At 35.5% G+C, this 20,995-nt stretch overlaps 2 protein-coding genes across 2 annotated transcripts; both read right to left on the bottom strand.

Annotated features, from left to right (window-relative positions):
- Positions 1-2: 2 nt before the first annotated feature.
- On the bottom strand, positions 3-6,945 carry LOC126819268 (centromere protein C). Its single transcript, XM_056100421.1, has 8 exons — positions 6,788-6,945; positions 5,940-6,047; positions 4,683-4,793; positions 4,179-4,271; positions 3,284-3,421; positions 2,420-2,595; positions 1,719-1,809; positions 3-326 (listed from the first exon to the last, which is right to left on the bottom strand). The coding sequence occupies exons 2-8, from the start codon at positions 5,959-5,961 to the stop codon at positions 250-252; spliced, it is 708 nt and encodes a 235-aa protein (XP_055956396.1). The 5' UTR covers positions 5,962-6,047; positions 6,788-6,945; the 3' UTR covers positions 3-249.
- On the bottom strand, positions 6,944-20,992 carry LOC130010470 (uncharacterized protein DDB_G0286591-like). Its single transcript, XM_056100144.1, has 13 exons — positions 20,914-20,992; positions 19,568-19,629; positions 17,950-18,038; positions 17,076-17,200; positions 16,374-16,408; positions 15,805-15,893; positions 15,223-15,275; positions 13,255-13,809; positions 11,753-12,063; positions 10,061-10,126; positions 7,958-9,243; positions 7,364-7,521; positions 6,944-6,949 (listed from the first exon to the last, which is right to left on the bottom strand). The coding sequence occupies exons 1-13, from the start codon at positions 20,926-20,928 to the stop codon at positions 6,944-6,946; spliced, it is 2,850 nt and encodes a 949-aa protein (XP_055956119.1). The 5' UTR covers positions 20,929-20,992.
- Between the last annotated feature and the right edge of the window lie 3 nt (positions 20,993-20,995).

The following is a 20,995-nucleotide window of genomic DNA, read 5'->3' as shown; positions in this document are numbered from 1 at the left end:
ATACATTTTTAATGTATATACACATGGTTTCATATAGAACATTTAAAGCAACCACAGACAACAAAAAATGTTAAATGTACAGGTGAACATTAGTTTTAATGTGAATCCTTCCAAAATGATAAATAGACCTAATACATAACAGCTATTGAACAACAAACAGATAAACACACCTAAAGGACTGATACATGTAACAGCTATTGAACAACAAACCACATCAATAAAAAATAATAATTAACAATATTTGTTTTATTACTCTATCTTCAATATATTCACATAAGATAATTTAGCTTCTTCATTCCGTAAATTACGTAAACTGTACGTTGTATCTGAAATTAAATTATATTTGTAAAATAAACGGCCATTATCAATTAAAACCATTAAAACAGGGAGGGAACCTGTGTTTAAAATTGCATGGGTGGAAGGAATCACAACTTTTATTAGATCTCCCACCAATAAGTATTCATGTTTAACCTCTATACCAGTAGAATTTTATTCCTTAAAAGGCTGCATAATTTTGAGGATCTTTCCAGCCAGACCCACTATATTAAATGAATCCACGTTTTCTAGACCATAGTGGAGATTACAACCACCCAGGTAATGTTAAATGATCCTCTTACAGATGCACTCTGTCAACGTTGGTATCCTCACGGGTATCGTTCCGTTCTACTCCAATAATCCCTGGTTCCATTCACAGAGGAAGACAAATAATCAAATTAACTGCCCTTAATAATTCTGCTATTTTGATTGACCAATCAAAAAATTCGAAGGGAAGTAACTTGCATTTTATTGCATCTCAATCGAGAGAGAGAGAGAGAGAGAGAGATGGGGTTTAACGTGACACAACTAGGTCATTTCAGGACTAACATATGGTTTAATTTTTTTTTTTAAAATAATTCGCTTGCGCGTAGGGGTCTTTAGCAGTGGGAGGAAACCGGAGGACCCGGAGAAAACCCACGAGGTTGGACAGGCGACTCTACTCCTTGTCACGAACAACCGGGGATTCGAATCCACGCCAGTTGACTCAATGACAGGCTTTTTGATACAGCGCGGACATGCTAACCATTCGGCCATCCAACCCCCGCAACTCAATCGAACTGCTTTATTGTGGTGAACGTTAACAATTATGCTAAGACTGGTATGTAAACTACTTCTTGATTGGTTCATAGAATCAACCTATGTACCAATGAAATCATCAAGGGGCAGAAAATTTGAATTTGTGAAAGCCCTGGGTCCATTCACAGGGTTTTCACAAATTCTAATTATCTGCCCTTGATTATTTCATTGGCACTTGGGTTGATTCTATGAAACAATCAAAAAACAGTTTTTATTATAACAGTTTAAAAATAGATAATACAAAATGAATATATTGAAAATTTCATTCATATTACTTTATTCTGTGTGAAGTTATTAGAGTTTGAAGTTTTGATAAAATGTTGCGTAGATTGTTTATTATCGTTACCGTAGCAACAGTACTTGACAATCAAGACTGAGTTTTGTTTTTATCGTTAAACTCTTATATGGTCGTGGTGTTCTAATCTTTTTAAAATTGGAGCCATCCGATAGCCTAGAGAGAAGATTATGGGCTTGTCATGTTAATAAATGTTTAAATAATAATGTATGTAACATTTGAAGCCAGAAAAAGTAGGTATAAATAAATAGATATAATATTTACCTAGAGGTATAAAGAAGGTATAATAGTAAATAGATATAATATTTACCTAGAGGTATAAAGAAGGTATCACCAGTTTCCAGTACAGTCACTTTTCTATGGATAGTTACAGCTAATTTACCATGTAATATACGAAATATCTGAAATAATAAAAGATCATCTGTTTATTTCTCTTTCTTCGTTCTTCCTCCGTTTTATTGTCTAAGCATGCAAATACTTTTTATCTTTTTCTTTACTACTATCTTTAGCAATGTTATTGATATACAATGTTCTGTAACCAAGATATTTGACTGCTACATTCAGCCAGAAACAGTTAATGGGAGCCTTGAGTTTGAAGAATCTCAATCAGTGTCTGAATACGGGGCTGGATATTGGTGAGTCTAAGTCGGAGGTCGCCCCAGAAACTCCATTCACCCCTCAAAAATACAAAACAACCCCAGCCCACCGTTGTCACTCTCCAATCATCCCTAGGGGTCCACTTAGAGCCTGGTTGAGAATCACTGATCTAGAACTACCTTGGTCTTGACCATCTTTACATCCTAGTGAATGGCCACCCTGTGAAACCCTTGTAAATTGAACTAAATGAAACATAGATAGCCAGTTAAATTGCCGCAATGTGAAAGCCTGGTAAAGGGAACTAAATGAAACACAGTTAGCCAGTTAAATGACCACCCTGTGAAACCCTGGTAAATGGAACTAAATGAAACAGGTAGTTTGACCGTGTAGGTAGGTATATAATATACAACTTACAAGTGTACTGCTTGTTATTCTCTGTAATGGTTTCTCGGCTAATCCTCGTAATATTATTTCTCCTGCAGAAAATGATCTTTGGTTTACAGCCCGACACATCACAAATGGATCGGAAGCTTTAGGACTTTCTCCATTAGGACCAATATACACAATACTGTCCTGTTGTGCTATACAATCTAAAACATGAACAAACATTGATAGAATATATGACAAGTTTTTTAACTGGAGTGTCAACATTTCGTTTACTGATTACACTATTTTGCCGTTTTTTTAAGAACCTCAAATTTTGTCTGATGGTTTGGATTGTTACTTCTTGGTTTTATTTTATTCCCTTCACAAGATTTCAAAAGTGAGAGAGAAAGAGAGAGAAATGGGGTTTAACGTCCACTTGACACAAACTAGGTCATTTCGGGACTAACACATGGTTTAATTTTATTTACATTATTTACATAGGGGTCTTTAGCAGTGGAGGGAAACCAAAGAACCCGGAGAAAACCCACGAGGTTGGACAAGCGACCCTACTCCTTGTTACGTACAACCAGGGAATCAAAACCACGGCAGGTAACTCAATGACAGACCTTATGATACAGCGTGCACGTGCTAACCATTTGGCCATCCAACCCCCACCGACTTCGAAAGTCTTCAGCTGTAATATATAGATAGTCCTAGAGACTAAAATAATTGTTGACAATTAGAATGTCTGGTTAAATTTCTACTCCTAGCACACTATATGGTGTATACCTGTCTTCATTAGCCTGGATGATCTGTAGGATAATAAACCCCATTTATTCAAGGATTTCCCTCTTTTAATTCTGGTTTCACGTTTAATCAAGGATGACTTGACATAAAAAACAGTATACCTACCGACAAAAACTTCTTGGTTTGTTTCTGGATTAATTATAGGAAGTTCGTGACCAAACGTCATTTCTAAATCATCTGGTAATACAGTATGCATTGATAAATTACGACCATCTTTTTGTCTTCTTTGTTTTGCCTTCTTCACTGTAAACGTATAAATCAAGTAATTAAAGTCTGATCTTCACTAGAGGGATTTCATATTCATTATTAACTACAGTATGAGATTGGACAGACGATCCTACTCCTTGTGGGGAATATCGGAACCAGGTTGACTCAATGACAGACCTGATCCAATGCGCACCAAATCGCCCCCCCCCTCCCTGCATAGGGCCTGACAAGGACAGCTGTCCAGTTGTTTGGATTCGACGAAAAACCGTGGACATAAAAGATCCCTTGGTAGTTGGAATTAGATATAAGAGTAGGTCATAGTGCTGCTGCCCGGACAAAATTTTCCTCATAGCACACTGTATGGCTTATGTCCGTCTTCATTAGCCCAGTCGGAGCAGAAGAGTAGGACGTTAAACCCCATTTCATTTCTAAAATGGTTCACTTTTGTTGAGTGCCAACATTTGACATCATCTATAGATAATATAAACAAGCTAGCACCACCTATAAGATTTTTATTTTGAATAACAACCTGGAAATCGGTGGTTATCTACTACATAATGAAACAGTCAAAACAATTCTTCATTCTATTATTTTATATTCATCATTTGATGGAACCATAACCAGCTACTGTGATTGGATAAAACCAGTCCTTGAAATAGAATCGTTTATATCAAATCGAACCTATACCTGCTTAGTATAACATGCTCGTTGGACTTGGGTCAATAAGACTGTCATTCGCTGTTAAAAATATACCTGACATGTTACGTTTAAATTCATAAATAAAACTACTTACATTTATTGCGTTTTAATCTTGCTTTAGCTAGTTTTTCACTATGAGCTAAATATTTGGCTTCATTAGAAGGTTGAATGGCCATTACATGTACACCTGTAAATAAAATAAATTACTAGTAAAACATACACCCACGGCAGGTAAATCATCTGAACAGTCTATAAACATTGTCAAGGGGACACCTCGCCCGAAATTAATGTTAACTTTCTCAAACAAGACTGAAATTGAAGATGGGCATTCCATGTTAACGGGACAATGTCTCTCTCCCTATGACACCATGCTTCCCCTTTTCTTTATAACACCTAGTATTGTTGGGAGGTGAATACAGATGCAACGGAACATGTTTCAGACGCGATGACTGGTGATGCTCTTGTTTACATATGATTTATTGAGTTTTATCAATATTTGCGTACCAAGATAAAATAATTCCAGAATGTTGAATCAACTTCCCGGACCGATATAAAATAATTTGAGAATGTTGAATCAACTTCGTGTGTAATAAATTACCTGATCTGCGTCTGTAATCATAAACAATTCTCTCCATTTTATGACTTTCTAACGTCTGAACTCGTACACGCCTCGATCTTCGAATCCCTTCTGGAGCTGGTTCCGGGTAAACTACAATACAAGTTTATTACAACATGTTTCATTGGTTTTTATTGCAAACAATGTGACGTCTTTGTTAATGTATAAAACCAGATTCTTACAATTACAGTGTAGTTCAGCCATTTGCTTATATAGGCGTCAAATCAGATTAATTAATGTCTAACGACATAGGGTCAAAAGCCGTTTGTATGACCTCTGGTGTGACCTTTTACTACAACCAGTCAGATCTTCATGTAGTGTAGGCAATCAAAAGTATAAAAAAAATGAAACGAAAGATAGATCTGTATTTTAATCCGATTGTTGTGAAATAGTCTATCAAGCACATTTAATTCCCAGACAGAGTCAGTAATAACTACAGTAGTATTCGTGTCAACTGTCTCCACCTCAGATTCTGAGTTATTCCCAGCATTTGAGGTGGAGACGGTAGACGAATACTACTGTATCTTTGAACTACACAAACATAGGGTTAGTCACTATAGAATCTTAGCAATAAAACTAAGATTCTACAGTGACTAACCCTATGTTTGTGTAGATACACTACCGTATATAAGACTTTTACTAAGAGCTAAATCTGTCTATTGCAGGTCTTTATTTTATCTTCGAAATGTTATATAATCTATTATTTATTATTAACCTGAAAAACCTATAATCAACTCTCTAGACAATCACCTGAGAGATTTAATAATTTAATCAGTTCAATAAAATCAATTGTCAAATACTGTTACTATGATAATCAACAATCTACACTAGATCTTGTCAAATCTTCAAACACTCATAACTTCACTCAGAATAAAATAATTTCAATGAAATTTTCAATATATTCATCTTTCATTATCAATATTTGAACTATTATAGCTAGAACGGCCAGCTCTTTATCTAAATCTTACATAATGTATCTTTAATATAACTATTATAGCAAGAACGTCCAGCTCTTCAACTAAATCTGACATAGCATCTTTAATATAACTATTATAGCAAGAACGACCAGTCCTTTATCTAAATCTTACCTAATGCATCTTTAATATAACTATTATAGCAAGAACGTCCAGCTCTTTATCTAAATCTTACATAATGTATCTTTAACTGAGCAATCCTGTGATTTGTTAATCAACAGATTAATTAAAGCGATACTATAAATAACTGACATGAGAAACTTACTTATTTTTGATTTCTGTGGCATTTTAAATATTGGCGGTGATTCTGAATCTGTTACATCTTGGAAATGGCATATAGAACCTGTATAATTACCATAAGTTTTATTGGTCGCTAAAAAACAAATAGAACACTGTAAAACATTTAAAACAAAGAAAAATCAGTTGATGTAACTGACAACTAATTAGTTACTCAACAATACTCGGGGAGAAGTAAACGGTTGTAAACCTGACGCTCATTATATAATTATCTAATCTAGACAGACCCTTACAACCCACACAACAATATGAACTCAATATTTTTCAATAATTCTCAACTAATTTTAACAATTTGACAACAATGGTTTCAAGAGAGAGAGAGAGAAATGGCGTTGAACGTCCATTCAACACAAACTAGGTCATTTCGAGACTGGTTCAATTTTATTTCAATAATTTGCTTGCGCATAGGGGTCTTTAGCAGTGGGAGGAAACCGGAGGACCCGGAGAAAACCCACGAGGTTGGACAGGCGACCCTATTCCTTGTCACGTACAACCATGGAATCAATACCACACCAGTTGACTCAATGACAGACCTTATGATACAGTGCACACGTGCTAACTATTCGGTCATCCAACCTGCCAGCAATGGTTTAAAACTTAATATAAAATACACCTGATACCTGAGTTGTAGAATAACTAATTATTAGGATCCCTAAAACAATTTACCTGAATGTTTATCAACTAAGTTTATATTTCATTTAGACAAGACTCACAAACACTGTTACCCATCTTGAATGTTTATCAACTAATGTTTATATTTCGTTTATACACGACTCACAATTACTGTTACCGATCTTGAAAATCAAATTAACATACCTTCTGGAGAATCTTGACATTCCACATTTATAGAAACACTGCGTGGATTTTTTTTCTGTGCTGATAGTGTTCCAGGTTGTACGAGGCATGGAGTTAAAGTAGGTGTTGTCTCCGTACTGATTATAGTTGGACTTTCTTCTTCAATATCACAAGGCTTCACATCTACAAATATGAAAAGAAATGGGGTTTAACGTGTGCTGTGAGGGAAATTTTTCCTACACAGCGGCACTATGGCCTACTCTTATATTCCAACTGCCAAGGGAGAGAGAGAGAGAGAGAAATGGGGTTTAACGTCCACTCAACACAAACTAGGTCATTTCGGGACTAACACATGGTTCAATTTTATTACAGGCGACCCTATTCCTTGTCACGTACAACCAGGGAATCGAATGACAGACCGTATGATACAGCGCCGCGCCCTAGCTAACCATTCGGCCATCCAACCTCCCAATTGCCAATGTGTACAGGGGACCTCGGTTTTTCATCCCATCCAAATGATGACAAGATACATCCACATGAAAATGTGGGCGTATAAACACATATTGGACAGAAAAGATTTTTTTGCCTACCTTGTACCTGGTTATTTTCTATAGCTGTTCTATGTAAACTGTTGATAGCTGATAAACGACCAGCAGTAAATCTACGATGACGTATCGATACCCCACTTTTAGGCGTATCTAGAGGTATTTTACGTAAAAAACTTTCGTCTATGCGAGTTGATTCTGCTATAGAAGCTGTAAAGATAAATTAAATTAAACATTTTATTATTTTCCACATGAGAATGCAAGTTTGAAATGTTCTGAAAATGATTTTCAGCTGAAATAAATGTGAACTATCCATGGTGATTGTTGGGTTTAATTATAGAGACAATCTATTTGGTCTCACTCCTATACATGTACATCATATCATATATCAAAGTCCCTCAATACATGCATAACTATCCAAAGAATAATCATTTCAGGTCGACTGTACTGCCAATTGACGGAGCCTTAAGCTTTTTACAAAGAGTGTCGTCCCAAATAACAACAAGAACAAGAGGCCAAATAACAACAAGAACAAGAGGAGCAGCACTTGTGGACCAGTTCTTCGTCTAAAACTATCAGGCTCAGTGTGGTGCCTGACATTTTGTCTGTTATTTCCAGGTATGGACAACAGAGTTTAAATTCATACCTGGCAGATGACCACCGTCCAGTTCTTGTATAGACATATCTTGTGATTGACAATAAACTGATTCTGATGGTACGACATCACTATCATCATCAATAACAACCGTACGACGATGGGATTTACTCGTTATCACAGAATCTTCAGATATATTACTAATATTTTCTTTATCACTCGACAATTTCTTCATTTTATCAGATACGCCTAAATCACTCTCGTCATTTGACTGTCTTTTTCTTGTTTCGTTATTTAATGTCTTTACATCTGTAAGATCCATAGGTGTCGTATTCGTTTCAATTTCTTTCGTAGATTTACGATTTTTTGTGGAGCTGCCACTTGGCAGTCCAGATGTCGACGTATCTTTATCAGCTAGTGTTTTTTGTAAAGTTTTATTCACAAATTGAGATACGCCATTCTCGGATAAACACATTTCTGAGCTTACAATTGATTTTGAATTATTGTGAAGACTTTTGTTCGATTTAGAGTTATTGCTTTTAGATAAGGTCCTATTACTACTTCTAAGTGATCTATTAGTTGTTTCTAATTGCGAAACATCATCTAAACCATTGACGGCGTGTTCACAAGCATCGATCTTCGACTTATCAATTACACTACCACTTTTATTTAGTTTTGAACTATTCCTTTTGGAAAGTCTACTGACATGAGAGCGATCTAAAGTTGTTTGGGATACTTCATCCACTGCTTTGTTCAAATGCTCAATTTTATTGTTTGTATCGGAACTGCTACTATCTAAATCATCGTATATTAATGTTCCCAATTTAGTCACGTTTCTAGATTTATTTACAGTATGATTGTTTGATAATTTCGAATCACTTAATTCTTCATTATTCCCATTTATAGAAATAGAGTTTTTCGAAGAATTCCTTGTAGATTTTCTCAAAGATCTCGATGAAATATTCCCAATGGAATCAGAATTCTTCGACCTTCCCTTGTTAAATGACCTATCAGCACTAGAAGCCTGGTTTAGTATTTGTAAATTTTTATGAATTTCATCCACGACCGATATCGACACATTGGTACCATTAAATTCACTTTTTCTTGACTGTTGAATTTTTTTTGGGATCTTGTCGAAAGATCGTCCCCTCCGTGGTCCATTTCGTGGCAATTCATCCAGGTGATAGACCTGATTGGGCTCGCGTTGATCGACTACGTAAAGATTTTCCGTGTCATCCGATTGTTGTGGATCTTCTACTTGTTGATGAAAAGCTGATTGGTCTAAAATTACGTCTTCTTCTAAACAAACTAAATTAGATTTATTTGTTTGTTTATTCCTAGAAAAAATAAATAATAGTGTATGAGATATTGAAATGGGTAGTAAGTATCAATTTGGACATATTGAGTTATATAATCACATTTGTTATCATTACCAGCTCTGTATCATGTTCGATGGCTGAAATAGCGCCAAATACTCCCAGCTCTGTATCATGTTCGATGGCTGAGATTGCGCCCTATACTCCCAGGTTAGTGTTCGATGGATGAGATAGCACCAAATACTCCCAGGTCAAATTGGACACTCATTATCAAAATTAATCAGTCAGCTTTAACTGGACACAAGTACAAATTAAATGATTTGGGGTGATTTTAAATGATTTTTACAAATTTTAAACAAAGATTTGAAATTAAATAAAAGTAGCCGGAGTGTCACTGTCTGGGTAAAATTTCCCTCATAGCACACTGTATGGCATATTGCCAGTCTTCATTAGCCTAGTCGAAGCAGAACAGTAGAACGTTGTTGTTGTTCTCAGTGTTTAACGTCCGCTTCCACCCAAGGTGATATTGCAGACAAGTTGTCTTATTTTCATTTTTATTATCGTAGCACAAATGTAGGGGTCTTTCTTGTGGGAGGAAACAGGAGTACATGGAGTAAACCTACAAAGTTCAGAAGGCGGCCCTATCTCCAATCCACATAAGCTTACACCAGGCATTGAAACCACGACCGCAAGCCAGAGGTGACCAGCCAGCTAGAGCTCAAAGCGCGACACTTTAGACCACTATGCCATTCCCCCTCCCACCCAGTAGAACGTCAAACCCCATTTTATTTCTACCAAAATGTAGTTGGATATATCGGCATAATGAATAGATAATTACCTGTATTTTGACTGGTTTAAATTATCATTTGTTGATTCTATAAAACTTTCACCAGAATACGACAAACTGAAAACATGATCAACAGAAATTTAATTTTATTTCATTTTGTTTAAAACAGCTGTGAAATGTCTAAAGATATGCGATGCTTTATTAAAGATACAAATAAAGAGCTAGCCATTCTTGCTATAATAGTTCGAAAATAGATAATGTAAAATAAATAATTTGAAAATTTCATTCCAATTACTCTATTGCCAGCGAAGATATTAGCCTTTGAAGGTTTGAGAAGATGTGTGCAATAATTTCAACCACTGTAGTGGTTGTTCGAAGCTAAATCTCGCTCCTCCATTTTTAGCTTAAATCAAAATATGGCTGAACTGTTCTAATCTATTTAATATCGGAGAAATCCGACACCATCGAGAGTTGATTATAATCTGGATAAGTTATCTAATGTCTAATTAATAGTTTAGATAACATTTTAGGCCTAAAGAAAGACCTGCAATAGGCAGATTTACCTCTTGTATAATTAGGAGATAAACACCGACTGTTTAGAATTTAGAGGACTGTTATTGTCCATTTGATACCGCTTAAATCATTAGAGACCGAGATCGCGTAGCGATCGAGCGCCTCTAATGAAAAATTTAAGCGGTATCAAATGGACAATAACAGTCCGATAAATTCTAAACAGGAGGTGTTTATCGATATTGTAGCCCAAAATATTTAACATTTTTCTTGGAATTCTTTCTTTCGCGATAGTTGACGGTCGTTTTTTGGTTTTAATGACGTAAATACCAAGGAAAACAATTTTGACCTAATGAAAATATCTGTGACGTAATAAAATAACACTCATTTCCATTCTATTTGGTTCACTAAGCGACTGGTTAATTGTGTCTGTTTGGAAAGGGAGGTCACTCTGCGATAATTTTAAAGATCGAAACAGAAATTGTAAGTGTATTTTAAGTACTTTTTAAATGATTTTTAACTCCAGCAGTGACTAGGTTCGAAATAATTGCATATCATGTTTGATAAATGTCCATACACTCGTGTGACCGTGTAGATATATGCTGTGTAGCGTACCGCGTGGTTGCTATGCTTGTTTACGTTGTCATTTCGACGCTGTGATTTTTTTTTCTTCGCAAAAAACCCTGGCTTGTGTTGTGTATGAAAATTAGTCTCTGTCCTATTCATATCAGTGTCAGCCCGACTTGTATATTTTTTAAAACATATCCCAATCAGTTATTTACGTTCCATACGGAGTTCAATAAATTATAGTATTTTTATTGACTTGTTGAAAATCTTCGATTTTGACCAGTCTGATTATGATAGAATGACCATAGCAACCATTATGGTCAGACCAGCCTTGAAATGAAATTTACCCATTATGATTCAAATACACTCACTATCTTTGTTTTTTGTATTTCAGGTGTGTGTTTCAATAAGCCAATGGTTGAATTTCATTGTTGATGACATACAAGAAAAAATTCATGAAGATTTCCTAGAATAAAGTTTTGAGGTGTAGAATTTTTGGCCACTGCAAACAGAGTCTAGCACACAGAAAATATTCATTCGCAGTGAGTCGCCCAGGAAATTTAGAGGACTGTTATACTCATTCGACGCCACTTTTCGACCAATCAGAATCCAAGAAATTTCCATTTTGGGCTACAATGTATGTTTAATGATAAAACAGTGACTAACCGTTTCTTAGTTTTAAAGGAATTTATTGGTGAACTTTTCTTCGCAGCATCATCTTTAGTAATTGAACCCGTTAATTCACCTCCTGTATTGATCCCTGATTGTGTTTGGATCATTTCTCGTGTCACAGCAGATTCATGCGTCTGTTCTTCTGCTGCAACCGATAACAGAGTTTGATCTTTTACAACAATATCAGTGACGTTATCTGGATCGTCATCAACAGATGGGGTCCCATCGGGAAAATATGATATCACAGATGGTAGTGTCTGGCTTAATTTAACAAAATTACTCTTCCTAGAAGATTTCAATATTGTCTGAAATAGAAATACAAGTTATAATTAGATCAAATTTTCAAATAATCCACTTTATTGCCGTTCTCATAAACAATAACAAAACAGGACCAGTGATCAAATCAGATTTTTCCGCCAAGGTAATGATGTGTCAAATTTTACAGCAATTAGTTTACATGATATTATTCATGAAATCAATTGACTGCAAATTTAAAGTCATAAATCAACCATAAATTCGACTCAACTAGAGTTTAAAAGAAAATATTGGGCTTTAATTATTTTCTTGCAAATTTATATTGGACGTTGAGTTTGTAATAAACAATGCTGTTCAAGGTTTGACATATTTGTTAGATAAGCAAGATATATTTTCAACAGAATATTACAATTTTTAGATTCATCCCAATTTCAATCTGATTAAAATACAGATCTATGTTTTGTTTCATTTTTTATACTTTCGATGGCCTTTACTACATGAAGAAGGGACCGCTTGTAGTGGGAGGTCATGTCAGGGTAATACAACAGCTTTTGACCCTATAATGTCAGACATTTGATTAATCAATCAGCATTGATGTTTCAGGGGGTATTTTGAAATACAACTTTTGCTTTGTCTTCACTGTGAACGTCTACCCACAGTTCCGTGCACTGCACGACAAGAACTCGCCACAACAGACTGTTTCTTTGACTTATCCCTCACATCTACCAGAACACGTGTTAAATAACAACTCTTCCAGATCCTAGTGAAGGCAAGTAAAACACAATATTGAACTATAAAATACAAAATGAAATAGGATCTGTGTTTGAATCTGATTGACCCAATTTCAAACTATAAATTGAACTGTATTTATTTATTGTCTTCTAATATTTTATCTTATTAAATAAGCCAGTCAATTTTAGTACCCGTAAGTCAAGACTGTAGGCTGTACAATATGACTTATATGACAGCCCTGCTATGTAGGCTGTACAATATGATTTATATGACAGCCTTGCTATGTAGGCTGTACAATATGAGAGCCTTATATGTAGGGTATAAGCTACATCAAATACAACTGTAAGAGAATGATTCTCCTTGTTTTTGCTTGCCGAAAGGGTCTGCTACAATTTAACTGATAAAAACTGTAAAAGAATTAATTTGATTCCTCCCCCTGCCCCACCTTTGTATTTCATTACGTCAAGGTTTGTTACAATTTACCTGATAAAAAATATACAGAAATATACCTGATATTCTCTGTAACTGTAATTGTCACCATCTTTTAAAGAAACGGACGATACATTTATCGTTTTTTCTGATCGACTTTTCCTCCTCAAATAATCTCGTCTTTCATCATCCATAAACTGAACATCTTCGTCCGTTTGTGAATGATTCGTCTCGGGTTGATCGGAATCAGTCAGGTCCTGTTCGGTAAAGGTCTCGTCTTTTTGGGACTTTGTGGAGACAACAGACTGATTTTTATCATCAGTTTCCTCGACATTCGTTTCTTCGTCATTCTTGACCGATTTATCTTCCTCATCATCAACCAATTTATCTTCCTCATGCTTGATCGATATATCTTCCTCATCCTCAACCGATTTATCTTCCTCATCCACGATCGATATACACTTTTCATTTGGATCTCCATCCAACATACTTTTCTGAATTCCCTCTTCACCATTTTTATGATCCACGTTTGGTTCTGCAGCAGGTTCAAGGTCATCTTCATCCTGTCGCTGTTCTCCGTTTTCATCAACTTCATTTTCTCCATTTGTGATGTCATTATCAATAGTCTTTGATGTCTGAAATGACCAACAAATCAGATATAATTTCGTATTTACACCGCTTGAAATTAACCATGGCTGACATTTAAAACTGAGTTAAAGGGGAGGGAGAGAGAGAAATGGGGTTTAATGTCCACTCGACACAAACTAGGTCATTTCGGGACTAACACATGGTTCAATTTTATTTCAATAATTAGCTTGCACGTTGGGGTCTTTAGCAGTGGGAGGAAAAGGGAGTACCCAGAGAAAACCCACAAGGTTGGACAGGCGACCCTACTCCTTGTCACGTACAACCGAGGAATGGAAACCATGCCAGTTGACTCAATGACAGACCCTATGACACAATGCACATGCACTAAACATTTGGTCATCCAACCACCCTAAAGCTGAGTTAAAAGCCGAAGAAAAAAAAAATGGCTACAGCAAAATCAAATTACCATGTTGCCAACTTACCAATGTAATTTCATGTGAATGTAGTTTATACACTTTAAGCAGACATGTGTCGTGTCGACAAAGAGCAATATAAATATTATCGTTACTAGAGCCAAAGAAACCCCAATATGGAATGAAACAGCCCTTTAGAGGAAACCAGGATTATCTGTTGATGCGAATCGCAATGAAGTTTCTATTTCTGATACCTGCATTATATCTACCTGACAAAGTCATTGTAGTTTTTTCCGATCATATTATTTAAGTTGTATTAATCGATACATAGGGGTGTAACTAATAATGGCAGTAATATTATAAATCTCTGCCCGTCACAGTACACTGTGTGGCATAAACCTGCCTTTATTAGTCCAGATGGCACAGAAAAATCTAATTTCATCAAGAATATTTGGGGGTTTTAATCAGTATATCTTTGAACCATTACAAGAAAATGTTTATTATTATAACGTAACATTTTTATTTTTAGAGCTATAATAGAATATAGATCAACAGTATATAAATATCAATTGGCTCAACAGTAAAAAAAAAATCAAATAATACTCTCCAAATTCTGCTCGTCTTCAATAGAAAATAAACAAATGTTGTATAGTGGACGGACGGACGGGCGGGACAGCAATATACGTTCATATTTCCATGTGGGCGTATAAATATGAACAAATGTTGTATAGTCTATTTCACATAGCATTTTAGCAATCAACCAGACCAAATTGAGCACACAGTGGCGACACCAAACGACTTCATGATGATGGTTGCTGGGTAGGACTTTGTTTGTGTTTCATGCTAAACATGTAAAGTGTCAATGAAGTAGACATTTTTGGTCGTAATAATAGAAATAAGATGAAAGAGAAATTGGATATTTATATATTGTGTTAATTTAGAAATTGTAGTAGAGGATGGTAAGATGGACCTAATATTACTTCTGGTTAAAACCATTATGGCTGATTCACCAACCAACAAAGACAAGAAGGTTTATAAAAAACTTACCAATGATTGGAGTCCAGTAGTAATTGATAGTGAGGATAATGAACTCTCCGCTTCTGTAATATAAATATATCAAATTCTAAGTCAATAATGTTTTATTTTACAGAATACTAAAGATGTGGCTTTGTAATGAAATATGTGAAATGAAATGGGTTTTAACTTCCTACTGTTCTGCTCTAACTCGGCTAATGAAGACAGGCATACAGTGTGCTATGAGGGAATTTTGCCCAGGCAGCGGCACTATGGCCAACTTTTATATCGAATCCCAACTGCCAAGGGATCTTTTACGTGCATGCCAATGTCATCGTTCTTTGAGTCTGCATTTACCGATCGGAATATGCGAGTACATTTAAATCATAATGTAACCTCTGATACAATTTAAACAATTATCCAAGAACTCCATCCACCAATCTAATTGCATTTCTTGTTCCACGACACCGACTCAACCTAACATACACATGTAAAATTTGAAAATTTTCGCACAGAATATTATGCTATGGTAGATCTAATGTAATAATTAAAAAAAAAACAACCTAAAAACAGAACCCATTTGTTTTTGGCCGAACAGTTTGTAAAAAATCTCACCAGTGTCAGAGAAATAGTCATCGAATATTTCAAATCCACTTGCATCTTTTCTGATATTCTTTCCTTCTCTAACATTCCTCAGAGTTCGCCTAAAATAGATGATTGTTAATATTATTTCAGTCCATTTTAACACCTTATTTCAATGGTTAACTTTACATTACATCACGAATGATAACTGTCACTGTTTATTACATGACTGGCATTTTACGAAATGGGGTTTAACGTCCTACTGTTTGCTCTGACTGGACTAATGAAGACGGGCCTACACCACTCAGTGTGCTATGAGGGAAATTTTACCCGGACAGTGGCACTATGGCCTTTTCTTATACCAAATTCCAGCTGCCAAGAGATCTTTTACGCGCATGCCAATGTGTCCACAGGACCTCAATTTTCCGTCCCATCCAAATGACTAGACAGCTGTTCTTGTCAGACCCTCCATCCTGCACCACCAAGGGGAAACCCCGTCGGAAAAATCCTGATGAACTTTCACGGCCAATGCAGGGATGGAACGCGCGACCTTCAGGCTAGTGAGCCAGCATCTTACCCACTTATACAGGTAACTAACTTACCATCCTATATCTCTACCTAGTCGAAGACTTGGACTCTGAAAACATAAACACACTGTTAATATATACATATCTTTATTCACTTGTTTATTTACATGTAACGCATGGGATCGAACTCATGGCTTGCATCCATGATACACTTTTACTGGGGTTTAATGACTTGTCAAAATAGATTAATTTTATTTCTATGGCTGTATGTACAATTCAAGTGAGAGAATTTTATTTTAATTGCAACTGATCTTTATTGTAATGAAGCTACTAATGGCTGTGTTTGATGTACGCAGGGATCGACCTTTCTTTTTTTCTAGTCTCATTCAAATCTTACATCAATCCGATTAAAATACAGATCTATATTTCATTTTGTTTTTTTATACTTTTGATGGCCTCTACTACATGAAGATCTGACCGGTTGCAGTGGTGGGTCGCGTCAGAGGTCATGCGAGTGGATTTTTACCCTATGACGTCAGAAGTTGATAAATAGCGTTGATGTTTCTAGTGGTTTTCACACAGTTCCATGCATCGCACGCCAAGAAGTCGCTGTAACAGATGGTTTCATTGGCTAATCCCTCACATCAACCAGAACATGTCAATGATAACAACTCCTCCAGATCCTAGTGTAGTACAGACAATAAAACGAAACATTGAACTATAAAAAAACGAAACGAAACAGGATCTGTGTTTTAATGAGATTGTGATTATGCCTACCCTTTTCTTCTTTTTTCGTGAAACAGCTGTAGTAACATTTGATTCAACATCTGATAAAACACCTCTATTATTCTTACTTGATCTTAACGATTTATGTAACGTTATTTCTAATGTTGATTCGGCCTCTAGAAAATAAATTAGTTTTCAAAACATCATATCTCATCTGCTACATACTATGAATTGAGAAGGACTGGTGCTAGAAGGGAGTAATGTAATACAAGCTGTATAATGCTGAAAAGTTCAGTTAAATTATTTCACTGGATGTATTTATTGCGCATGCTCTTCAGATAAGCATATGGCGTCACTGTTTGACATGATTTGTGGAATATATATCGAGCCTTGTTCTTCGACTCCCTTGTTACAAATGGCGCTGATATGCATTCTGGTACATGATACATGTACCAATGTCGAAGACTGTGGATGATATTGAGTTAAAGACTTGGCTACTTAAAAACATACATGTAGCATGATCATTTGACACACTGAGGCTAAGTGCTACATGTATATATTTTTTCTAAAATAAGAGAATTTTGGTTATCATAAATCGTAGACTGTAGCGCCGCTGTTTTAGCAGAATTTCCTTCCTAACACACTGTATGGCGTATGCCTGTCTTTATTATCACGGTCAGAGAAGAACAGTAAGACTTTAAACCCATCAATCTATACTAATATTTGTGAAGTTTGTCTGTTTGTTCGGGGTTGGCGGCTACACTAGGTCTGCCCCGAGTCTGAAATTTAGGGTATAGGGGTAGCTCGGACCGGGGAGTAACATAGGCCAGGTGGCGTTAGTCTACCACTTCCGGTTTCGGGGTTATGACCCCCGAGCGAAGCCGGGCATTCTTCTAGTCAATTATAAATTACATTCAATTCTTACCTGATGCAGAAAAATAATCATCAAAACATTCATATCCATCATCAGTAACTCGAATATTTTTACCTTCTTTTACATTTTTACCTGTATGCCTAAAAATAAATCATTTAAATCGACATAAAAAATGATATGTGGGCTATCTATGTAAGTCTAACAAATCCAAGCCTGGAAATAAGGCACCTGTCACAGACAATGTCAGACACAGATTCAGGCTTTGTCAAGCACAAAACCTCTGGTGCCTGTCATTTTGTATGACACTGATTTATCTTTTTTATTAATATTATTAATACAGGTCTGGCACTTAGTTGAAAATGTCAGGTATTATTTCAAGTGCCTGACATTTTGTCAGGTACATCTAAAACCTTTATTTCCAGGTCTGGACAAATCACAGCCTGAATTTCATGGAGGCAAAGTTTTTCTTGATTTGTTTAATACCATGAACATGAGACTAACGGTGACTGATACATTTGCCAACAAATTATTCTTTTTTTTCTTCTTTCTAAAATTGATGCACATAATCTTTTTAGTAATTTCATATTAAATGATTTAAATCTGTCCCATTACTAGATTTTATCTAAAATCAAAAGCATCATCTGTCTTTTTGTCAAAACAACTTTATACAAGGTTCAAAGTTTTATCAACCACGGTGACATGTACACTATGGGGAAACTGACATCTTGATGATATAATTAATTTACTCAAGCCATTAACACACACCTTATAATACAGTATAGCGAAGGTATGGTGGGTATATGCAATGTTTCTAAAAAAAACGATTATCGTGTTCCAAAATCTCAACCAATCAAATCGCTTATCTCTGCTTAGCCGTAGTAGAAAATATGCATGGTCAAACACTGTCAAGGCATTCACCTAATAAACACCTATACAAAGTTTTAACATTCTATCTAATTTAGAAGAGTTATTGTGTACCAAAGTCTCGACTAACCAGATTGAACTTTTAAAAGTATGAACTACTTAGTCTAAGCAGAAAATGCTCAATATCGAACTTAGTCAAGGTATAGATATAATGAAACTATGCACCAAGTTTCCTCACTCTCACTTAATAAGAACTAAAGTTATCATGTCCCAAAGCAGCAACCAATCAAATTGCTCATCTCTGCTCTACCTAAGCAGAAAAATGCTCATCTTCGAACCCCATCAAGGCATTGACCTAATAACACTGATAATGAGTGTCCAATTTACAAGTATTTAATTTCCTGACCACTGTTAAAAAATTAATCATTATACATCAGTAATCAATTGTGTTGTTTATTTGTTAACAGTGATCGAAAAATTAAACGCTTGTAAATTGAACACTCATTTAGTCATTATCAAAATTGAATGGTCAGTTTTAAACTAGACACAAGAACAAATCAGATTTTTGGTAATTTTAAACGATTTTTACTAATTTTTAAACAATGATTTGATATTGAATGAATGTGAAAGAAGTTAGTGCTAAATACACAAGATTACATGATACCCAGATTACAGTCTAAACACCTACACCAAGGAGAGTTTGGCTATTGTTTCCTAAAAAGTGTGACGGACAGACGGACGGACCCATTTTAATAGTCCCCTTGTTTTTTTAAAAATCTGGGGGACAATATATAATGATGATTACCTTCCTATATCACGACCCCCTAAAGGGTTTACGAGAACTCCTCTTTTCCAGTTACCTCGTCTCTGAAATTAAATAATACAAGAATTTTAAATGGCTAACTGAATTATTATTAAATTATCACAAAACAACAATCAATACGAATATGTCTATCAAATGTAACAATCTTACCAGGAGCCTTTAAATAAGAAGTTGTAAGCCTTGTATATAAGGCATCCGGTCACAGACATTGAGCACAAACCCTGGTGCCTGTCATTTTGTCTGGCAGATATTTTTATCAACTCAAATCATTATTTCAAGACAGTAACTTCTTAGCCATAAAAGTTGGTGATGTTATCAAAAAATTATCTCATTTAAACTGATTGTTTTGGGTTTGGGTTTTTTAATGCCCCTTTTTTGAAAAAGCCTTGTCAAAGTCTATCTGAATAACCAGTTGTCAGCTGGACGAATTAAAATCTAAATCTACCTCATTATTGTTAAAAAATGACAAAATACTTTAATAATATTTCCCATAATGCCTCTTTAACTAAATCTCTAAAAAAATAGTATCTTTATTTAAAAGTATTCTGTTAGTTTTTCACAATAATCAGGTACTGGTATCGTAGGTCTATGATGTAGACTGGTAGTATTTATTTAGTTTTGGGTGTTGTAAATTGTATGAGGGAGAATTGGGTTTAACAGCCACTCATCACAAACTGGGTCATTTCGGAACTAAAATAAGGTTTAATTTTATTTCAATAATGCACTTTTGGAGTAAGGGTCCTTAGCAGTGGGACTGGGAGGAAATGAAATGAAATGGAGTTTAACGTCCTACTGTTGGGACTGGGAGGAACCAGAGGAAACTCATAAGGTTGGACAGACAACCTTACTCCTTGTCACATACAAGCGGGGAAACAAAACCATGCTACTTGACTCAATGACAGACCTAATGTTCTAAAGCACACACAATAAATGATTTCTGACATTTGGCCACCAAAACCCCTCTTCAGCTTCACCACTAAATCATCCAGCCCACCAGGCATTCTCTTTTTAAATTAAATCCACATATTTTCCAAAATATCGTCTTGTTGTATAATTCATTGATAAAATTCTAAGGAAATAAATAGAGTATAAATCTGATATAGGCCTGTATTTTTTTTTTCTGAAAGATCAAAATCGGTTAGGTCTATACTTTTGGCAAGGAATTTTGGCCAATTTGTGAATTTGGGTTGGATTGGGTGGTGGGCTTTAATGCAAATGTACAACAAAAAACACGATGTTTGTGACACAAAGCTTCGTCGAACGACAGAGTTTATAATACCCTTTGTCAAAATCAACTCTTATTCAGTTATATTCATTATTTGTCTTACCAATCGTAAAGCCATAGCGAATTTGCAAACGAAACTGTCAATTCGCCGCCATTTGCATTACGCGCTTCAACATTCAGATTGT

This window comes from Patella vulgata, chromosome 4 (assembly GCF_932274485.2).
Source record: "Patella vulgata chromosome 4, xgPatVulg1.2, whole genome shotgun sequence".
Lineage (NCBI taxonomy): Eukaryota > Metazoa > Mollusca > Gastropoda > Patellidae > Patella > Patella vulgata.
The sequence above is the reverse complement of the archived record's forward strand: the minus strand, read 5'-3'. Positions and strand labels throughout refer to the sequence as shown.